This window comes from Oncorhynchus gorbuscha, linkage group LG02 (genome assembly GCF_021184085.1).
Source record: "Oncorhynchus gorbuscha isolate QuinsamMale2020 ecotype Even-year linkage group LG02, OgorEven_v1.0, whole genome shotgun sequence".
Classification (NCBI taxonomy): Eukaryota; Metazoa; Chordata; class Actinopteri; order Salmoniformes; family Salmonidae; genus Oncorhynchus; species Oncorhynchus gorbuscha.
The window spans coordinates 1061369-1071581 of record NC_060174.1 but is presented as its reverse complement, the minus strand read 5'-3'; the positions used below and the strand labels follow the sequence as shown (position 1 = coordinate 1071581).

At 46.2% G+C, this 10213-nt stretch overlaps 1 protein-coding gene across 1 annotated transcript in view; it reads right to left on the bottom strand.

Moving 5' to 3' along the window:
* Nucleotides 1-10213, bottom strand: part of tubgcp5 (tubulin, gamma complex associated protein 5) — a 50831-nt gene that overhangs the window by 15660 nt on the left and 24958 nt on the right. Inside the window, exons 16-17 of the mRNA XM_046299501.1 lie at nucleotides 5918-6100; nucleotides 4403-4487 (exon numbers count right to left, since the gene is read on the bottom strand). Coding sequence (XP_046155457.1) covers nucleotides 4403-4487; nucleotides 5918-6100 — 268 coding nt within the window. The remainder of the gene's footprint in view (nucleotides 1-4402; nucleotides 4488-5917; nucleotides 6101-10213) is intronic.

The window sequence follows — 10213 nt, the reverse complement described above, 5'->3', positions numbered from 1 at the left end:
TCTTTAATCAGAACAACTGTTTTCAGCTCTACTAACATAATTGCAAAAGGGTTTTCTAATGATCAATTAGCCTTTTAAAATTATAAACTTGGGTTAGCTAACACAACGTGCCATTGGAACACAGGAGTGATGGTTGCTGATAATGGGCCTCTGTACTTGGATTAGCTAACACAACGTGCCATTGGAACACAGGAGTGATGGTTGCTGATACTGGGCCTCTGTACTTGGATTAGCTAACACAACGTGCCATTGGAACACAGGAGTGATGGTTGCTGATACTGGGCCTCTGTACTTGGATTAGCTAACACAACGTGCCATTGGAACACAGGAGTGATGGTTGCTGATAATGGGCCTCTGTACTCCAATGTAGATATTCCATTCAAAATCCATTTTCAGTCATTTACAACATTAACCATGTCTACACTGTGTTTCTGTATTTCTGATCAATTTGATGTTATTTTAATAGACAAAAAAAATATGCTTTTCTTTCAAAAACAAGGACATTTCTAAGTGACCCCAAACTTTTGAACGGTCGTGTATGTTTGCGCCCATCTCCGTGAACTAATCCATTACGGAGGCCTAGACTAAAAGCCAATTCATGCTCGATTCGGAAATGTGGTAGGAGGCGCCATATGGAGGCTGTGATGCAATTGCACAGCCTCCAAAGGCATGTAGAGGCCGAATCGAGCTCCGTACCGCATCGCCATAGCAAAGCGCAGGAAGTATGAATGCCCTTCTGCTGAGGCCGTATCACCATAAACGCCGCCCTTCTGCTGAGGCCGTATCACCATAAACGCCACCCTTCTGCTGAGGCCGCACCATAAACGCCCCCTTCTGCTGAGGCCGTATCACCATAGGCCGTAATAAACGCGCCCTTCTGCTGAGGCCGTATCACCATAAAGGCCGTATCACCATAAACGCCACCCTTCTGCTGAGGCCGTATCACCATAAACGCCGCCCTTCTGCTGAGGCCGTATCACCATAAACGCCGCCCTTCTGCTGAGGCCGTATCACCATAAACGCCGTCCTTCTGCTGAGGCCGTATCACCATAAACGCTTCTGCCCTTCTGCTGAGAGGCCGTATCACCATAAACGCTGCCCTTCTGCTGAGGCCGTATCACCATAAACGCTGCCCTTCTGCTGAGGCCGTATCACCATAAACGCTGCCCTTCTGCTGAGGCCGTATCACCATAAACGCTGCCCTTCTGCTGAGGCCGTATCACCATAAACGCTGCCCTTCTGCTGAGGCCGTATCACCATAAACGCTGCCCTTGGAGACGTCAGATTGACCTTTCGACCAGATGCACAATACACTTCCTCTCTCCGGCCAATTTGTGCACATTCACTGTTTCATAACTTCACTGTGTGAATTGTTTGCGTTTGATTGTTAGTGTCTATCAATTCCCCATTACATATATATCACCTGTACGGCATTTACCCTTCATTCCTATCATTTAAAAAACATCTACAATGGTCATGTATTTTAGCACTTTCAATATTATTATTCCAGTCTTCCTGTTCTCATTGTCTGGAGTGGACAACATGGTTTGCAGACTGTACAACACTTATGAGAAACAAGTTCTGGTTTATTTCATTCCATTTCTGAGTTTTGTCAATTTAGTCGTTGTCTTTTGTTTGGAGCGCTCCTGTCAATGTTTATTAAGGACACGCAGGAAGAGAAGTAGGGAAATGTAGGCCAGGTAGGCATATAAAATGTGCCCATTTGGCAATCTGATAGTATTTCTGATTGGCTTAACGCCCCACCAATAACCTGTGGAGCTTTTCAAAGTGAAGTTTTCACCTCAAACACCAAGCAAACAAAGTCTGTTTTCACATCCACTGAGAATTACAATAGTTCCTCAATGTATTTCAAAAATCATTCCAGTTCTCTCTTTCCGATAACCACTCCGCATGAAAAGGGAAAGATGTCTCTGAAAAATGTCATAAAATGGGACCTAATTACTTCTCATCAGTGCTGGACTTGGACTGAAATAGGTTTCAGTACTCAGTAGGTTCAGGAGCTCCACAAAAAGCTAATATTCGATAAGAGGAACAGGAACAGGAGAATTTGAGGTGCGTCTGCTCCCGGTGAACTCCTACCCAAGTCGACCACTGCTTCTTATCCCTTTGATCAACTAGTCTACAACTGTGTCTGTTCTGATCTCACTGGAGCAGGAAGCTCTGAGGACACAGAATATTTGATACAATGTTGCAACTTCACTTCCACAAGCTTCAGGTTTGACCTAGGTTAATAGTAGATACAATGTTTCAACTTCACTTCCACAAGCTTCAGGTTTGACCTAGGTTAATAGTAGATACAATGTTGCAACTTCACTTCCACAAGCTTCAGGTTTGACCTAGGTTAATAGTAGATACAATGTTGCAACTTCACTTCCACAAGCTTCAGGTTTGACCTAGGTTAATAGTAGATACAATGTTGCAACTTCACTTCCACAAGCTTCAGGTTTGACCTAGGTTAATAGTAGATACAATGTTGCAAGTTGATTGCAGACAGTTGATTGCAGACAGGCCATGTGTAGCCAATGTGATTTATAGGACATTTATTTTTATCAGGATATTTTCTACCTGCAGGCTGAAATGTTTTTTATTTGTTGGCTTTATGTATGACATTTTTACATAGTTCAAATCAAATGTTATTTGTCACATGCACCAAATACAACAAACCTTAATGCTTACTCACAAGCCCTTAACCAACAACGCTGTTTAAAGAAAATAACCCTTTCAAAAAAAACGTAGAAGAAAACGTAGGACACGGAAAAACACCGCAGAAACGTTCACCGAATGACAGTGAGAAACGTGAAGGGAAGGACACCACAGAAACGTGAAGGACACCACAGAAACGTGAAGGACACCACAGAAACGTGTAGGGAAGGACACCACAGAAACGTGAAGGACACCACAGAAACGTGAAGGACACCGCAGAAACGTGTAGGGAAGGAGACGACAGAAACGTGTAGGGAAGGAGACGACAGAAACGTGTAGGGAAGGACACCACAGAAACGTGTAGGGAAGGACACCACAGAAACGTGTAGGGAAGGAGACGACAGAAACGTGAAGGGAAGGACACCACAGAAACGTGTAGGGAAGGACACCACAGAAACGTGAAGGGAAGGACACCACAGAAACGTGAAGGGAAGGACACCACAGAAACGTGAAGGGAAGGACACCACAGAAACGTGAAGGGAAGGAGACGACAGAAACGTGTAGGGAAGGACACCACAGAAACGTGTAGGGAAGGACACCACAGAAACGTGAAGGGAAGGACACCACAGAAACGTGAAGGGAAGGAGTGTAGGGAAGGACACCAGGAAGGGAAGGACACCACAGAAACGTGTAGGGAAGGAGACCACAGAAACGTGAAGGGAAGGACACCACAGAAACGTGAAGGAGACGACAGAAACGTGTAGGGAAGGAGACCACAGAAACGTGAAGGAGACGACAGAAACGTGTAGGGAAGGACACCACAGAAACGTGAAGGGAAGGAGACGACAGAAACGTGTAGGGAAGGACACCACAGAAACGTGTAGGGAAGGAGAAGGAAACGTGGGAAGGACACCACAGAAACGTGAAGGGAAGGGAAGGAAAATGAAGGAGACCAAGGACACCATACGTGTTGGGAAGGAACTCATCGTGTAAGGGGTCAAACCGTGAGATTATTAAATCTGGAGACCACAGAAACGCGTTATCAAGTGAGATACAGGTTGGGAAGGACACCACAGAAACGTGAAGGAAGGAGTCAAACCATCCAGAAACGTGTGTTAGGGAAGGAGACCACAGAAACGTGAGGGAAGGACACCACAGAAACGTGAAGGAAACCATTGAGATTATGTAAATCTGTTTCTACCACAGAAGTTATCATGTGGATACGTGTAGGGAAGGACACCACAGAAACGATTATTAATTGGCTGTTTCTTTCTGGGAAAAGATAGACAAGGGAAAACAGAAAACGTGAAGGGAAGGGAAAAAAAACGTGAAGGGAAGGAGTGACAGTTAGCCTATCACTATTGTGATATCACATCCTGTGGATCAGTTAATCACTATTGGAGGGATCAGACTATTGTTGATTCACATCCTGTGTGAAAGTTAGCCTATCACTATTGGTAAATCCTGAAACACAGAACACATCCTGAAGTGATCTGTTAAGAAACTTGGTGATCAGAGACTATCACTAATCTGGCAGAAAAAATCCATCCAGTCAGGGAAAATCTGTCGGATCTATTGTTGATATCAGTGTGATCAGTTAGCCAACCTGTTATCAGTATTGTGGATACGGTTGGTAGGAGACTCACCTTGTAACTGAGGGTCAAACCATCCAATTATTAAATCTGTTTCTACCACAGCCAACCTGTTATCATGTGGATACGGTTGGTAGGAGACTCACCTTGTAACTGAGGGTCAAACCATCCAGATTATTAATTGGCTGTTTCTTTCTGACTGGGTCTATAGTCTCCAGAAAGATGGACAACCTGGAAAACAGACATTTTTCTTTAACTTTATTGTGACAATAAATTCAATGCCATCAAAATGGGGAAAAAAACAACTATTAGCCATATTACATCCTGTGTGATCAGTTAGCCTATCACCATTGTTGATATCACATCCTGTGTGATCAGTTAGCCTATCACTATTGTTGATATCACATCCTGAGTGATCAGTTAGCCTATCATCAGTTAGCCATTGTTGATATCACATCCTGTGTGATCAGTTAGCCTATCACTATTGTTGATATTACATCCTGTGTGATCAGTTAGCCTATCACTATTGTTGATATCACATCCTGTGTGATCAGTTAGCCTATCACTATTGTTGATATCACATCCTGTGTGATCAGTTAGCCTATCACTATTGTTGATATCACATCCTGTGTGATCAGTTAGCCTATCACTATTGTTGATATCACATCCTGTGTGATCAGTTAGCCTATCACTATTGTTGATATCACATCCTGTGTGATCAGTTAGCCTATCACTATTGTTGATATCACATCCTGTGTGATCAGTTAGCCTATCACTATTGTTGATATCACATCCTGTGTGATCAGTTAGCCTATCACTATTGTTGATATCACATCCTGTGTGATCAGTTAGCCTATCACTATTGTTGATATCACATCCTGAGTGATCAGTTAGCCTATCACTATTGTTGATATCACATCCTGTGTGATCAGTTAGCCTATCACTATTGTTGATATCACATCCTGTGTGATCAGTTAGCCTATCACTATTGTTGATATCACATCCTGTGTGATCAGTTAGCCTATCACTATTGTTGATATCACATCCTGTGTGATCAGTTAGCCTATCACTATTGTTGATATCACATCCTGTGTGATCAGTTAGCCTATCACTATTGTTGATATCACATCCTGTGTGATCAGTTAGCCTATCACTATTGTTGATATCACATCCTGTGTGATCAGTTAGCCTATCACCATTGTTGATATCACATCCTGTGTGATCAGTTAGCCTATCACTATTGTTGATATCACATCCTGTGTGATCAGTTAGCCTATCAACTCACTGAAATCTCTCAAAACCAGAGCAAACCCTAACCAATGATCAGTGTGGGGTGTAACCAATGAGAGCCCAGTCAGTGTGGGGTGTAACCAATGAGAGCCCAGTCAGTGTGGGGTGTAACCAATGAGAGCCCAGTCAGTGTGGGGTGTAACCAATGAGAGCCCAGTCAGTGTGGGGTGTAACCAATGAGAGCCCAGTCAGTGTGGGGTGTAACCAATGAGAGCCCAGTCAGTGTGGGGTGTAACCAATGAGAGCCCAGTCAGTGTGGGGTGTAACCAATGAGAGCCCAGTCAGTGTGGGGTGTAACCAATGAGAGCCCAGTCAGTGTGGGGTGTAACCAATGAGAGCCCAGTCAGTGTGAGGTGGTTGTGTTGCAGTACCTGCTGCTGTCCTCTGGACACCGCTGTCCCACAGCTTCCTGCAGTTGAACGTTGAGGAACGCCAGTTGCTGCCAGCTCTCCTTCTCCAGGACCTTATCAAAGATGGCTGTATAGAAGTCATACATGGTGTCTCCTGCCTCCAAGAGGAAGTAGTTCCTCATGGCCTGAAGGTATTCCAGCAGTCTGGGGGTTAAAGGTTAGGGTGAGTATAGGGCCTATAACAGCTGTAGAAGTCATACTGGGGGACCTCAGCAGTCTGGGGGTTAAAGGTTAGGGTGAGTATAGGGCCTATAACAGCTGTAGAAGTCATACTGGGGGACCTCAGCAGTCTGGGGTTAAAGGTTAGGGTGAGTATAGGGCCTCAGCAGTCATACTGGGGGACCTCAGCAGTCTGGGGGTTAAAGGTTAGGGTGAGTATAGGGCCTATAACAGCTGTAGAAGTCATACTGGGGGACCTCAGCAGTCTGGGGGTTAAAGGTTATGGTGAGTATAGGGTTTGGGGGAGGGGCCAGGGACACCTGTGCTAGTCAGTCCTACAGTACTGGAACTATTAATGAGTCCCAAATGATACGATATTCCCTATATATTGCACTACTTTGACCAGGGCCAATAGGGCTGTGGTGCACTTTATAGGGCAAGCCCAACCCTCTTCCTGGAGATCTATCAACCCAATCCTAATTTAGCATATCTGATTCAGCTAGTTAAGGTCTTGTTGAGCAGCTAATTATTAGAATCATGTGTGTTAAATTGGGATTGGACTGAAAACCTACAGGACAGTAGACTGCCAGGAAGAGGGTTGGACTGAGAACCTACAAGACGGTAGATCTCCAGGAAGAGGGTTGGACTGAAAACCCACAAGATAGTAGACCTCCAGGAAGAGGGTTGGACTGAGAACCTACAGGACAGTAGATCTCCAGGAAGAGGGTTGGACTGAGAACCTACAGGACAGTAGATCTCCAGGAAGAGGGTTGGACTGAGAACCTACAGGACAGTAGATCTCCAGGAAGAGGAACCTACAGTTGGAAGCAGCCCTGATATAGGAAATAGTTATCAACAGTAGTGCACTATATAGGAAACAGCGTGTCATTTGGGATGAAGCCTATACCCACTCAATGATACGGTACCTGGTATGTTTCAATCACCTTAATTGATGAATGAAGTACAAGGGAAGAATGAACACCTGGCCCTGGAAGACTAGAGACATGAGACAGAGTACTGAAGGACACCTGGAGGACTAGAGCACCTGGAGGACTAGAGACATGACAGAGTACTGACTGACAGACACCTGGAGGACTAGAGACATGACAGAGTACTGACTGACAGACACCTGGAGGACTAGAGCACCTGGAGGACTAGAGACATGACAGAGTACTGACTGACAGACACCTGGAGGACTAGAGACATGACAGAGTACTGACTGACAGACACCTGGAGGACTAGAGTACTGATGGACTAGAGAGTACTGACTGACAGACACCTGGAGGACTAGAGACATGACAGAGTACTGACTGACAGACACCTGGAGGACTAGAGACATGACAGAGTACTGACTGACAGACACCTGGAGGACTAGAGACATGACAGAGTACTGACTGACAGACACCTGGAGGACTAGAGACATGACAGAGTACTGACTGACAGACACCTGGAGGACTAGAGACATGACAGAGTACTGACTGACAGACACCTGGAGGACTAGAGACATGACAGAGTACTGACTGACAGACACCTGGAGGACTAGAGACATGACAGAGTACTGACTGACAGACACCTGGAGGACTAGAGACATGACAGAGTACTGACTGACAGACACCTGGAGGACTAGAGACATGACAGAGTACTGACTGACAGACACCTGGAGGACTAGAGACATGACAGAGTACTGACTGACAGACACCTGGAGGACTAGAGACATGACAGAGTACTGACTGACAGACACCTGGAGGACTAGAGACATGACAGAGTACTGACTGACAGACACCTGGAGGACTAGAGACATGACAGAGTACTGACTGACAGACACCTGGAGGACTGACATGACAGAGTACTGACTGACAGACACCTGGAGGACTAGAGACATGACAGAGTACTGACTGACAGACACCTGGAGGACTAGAGACATGACAGAGTACTGACTGACAGACACCTGGAGGACTAGAGACATGACAGAGTACTGACTGACAGACACCTGGAGGACTAGAGACATGACAGAGTACTGACTGACAGACACCTGGAGGACTAGAGACATGACAGAGTACTGACTGACAGACACCTGGAGGACTAGAGACATGACAGAGTACTGACTGACAGACACCTGGAGGACTAGAGACATGACAGAGTACTGACTGACAGACACCTGGAGGACTAGAGACATGACAGAGTACTGACTGACAGACACCTGGAGGACTAGAGACATGACAGAGTACTGACTGACAGACACCTGGAGGACTAGAGACATGACAGAGTACTGACTGACAGACACCTGGAGGACTAGACAGAGTACATGACTAGAGTGACAGAGTACTGACTGACAGACACCTGGAGGACTAGAGACATGACAGAGTACTGACTGACAGACACCTGGAGGACTAGAGACATGACAGAGTACTGACTGACAGACACCTGGAGGACTAGAGACATGACAGAGTACTGACTGACAGACACCTGGAGGACTAGAGACATGACAGAGTACTGACTGACAGACACCTGGAGGACTAGAGACATGACAGAGTACTGACTGACAGACACCTGGAGGACTAGAGACATGACAGAGTACTGACTGACAGACACCTGGAGGACTAGAGACATGACAGAGTACTGACTGACAGACACCTGGAGGACTAGAGACATGACAGAGTACTGACTGACAGACACCTGGAGGACTAGAGACATGACAGAGTACTGACTGACAGACACCTGGAGGACTAGAGACACAGAGTACTGACTGACAGACACCTGGAGGACTAGAGACATGACAGAGTACTGACTGACAGACACCTGGAGGACTAGAGACATGACAGAGTACTGACTGACAGACACCTGGAGGACTAGAGACATGACAGAGTACTGACTGACAGACACCTGGAGGACTAGAGACATGACAGAGTACTGACTGACAGACACCTGGAGGACTAGAGACATGACAGAGTACTGACTGACAGACACCTGGAGGACTAGAGACATGACAGAGTACTGACTGACAGACACCTGGAGGACTAGAGACATGACAGAGTACTGACTGACAGACACCTGGAGGACTAGAGACATGACAGAGTACTGACTGACAGACACCTGGAGGACTAGAGACATGACAGAGTACTGACTGACAGACACCTGGAGGACTAGAGACATGACAGAGTACTGACTGACAGACACCTGGAGGACTAGAGACATGACAGAGTACTGACTGACAGACACCTGGAGGACTAGAGACATGACAGAGTACTGACTGACAGACACCTGGAGGACTAGAGACATGACAGAGTACTGACTGACAGACACCTGGAGGACTAGAGACATGACAGAGTACTGACTGACAGACACCTGGAGGACTAGAGACATGACAGAGTACTGACTGACAGACACCTGGAGGACTAGAGACATGACAGAGTACTGACTGACAGACACCTGGAGGACTAGAGACATGACAGAGTACTGACTGACAGACACCTGGAGGACTAGAGACATGACAGAGTACTGACTGACAGACACCTGGAGGACTAGAGACATGACAGAGTACTGACTGACAGACACCTGGAGGACTAGAGACATGACAGAGTACTGACTGACAGACACCTGGAGGACTAGAGACATGACAGAGTACTGACTGACAGACACCTGGAGGACTAGAGACATGACAGAGTACTGACTGACAGACACCTGGAGGACTAGAGACATGACAGAGTACTGACTGACAGACACCTGGAGGACTAGAGACATGACAGAGTACTGACTGACAGACACCTGGAGGACTAGAGACATGACAGAGTACTGACTGACAGACACCTGGAGGACTAGAGACATGACAGAGTACTGACTGACAGACACCTGGAGGACTAGAGACATGACAGAGTACTGACTGACAGACACCTGGAGGACTAGAGACATGACAGAGTACTGACTGACAGACACCTGGAGGACTAGAGACATGACAGAGTACTGACTGACAGACACCTGGAGGACTAGAGACATGACAGAGTACTGACTGACAGACACCTGGAGGACTAGAGACATGACAGAGTACTGACTGACAGACACCTGGAGGACTAGAGACATGACAGAGTACTGACTGACAGA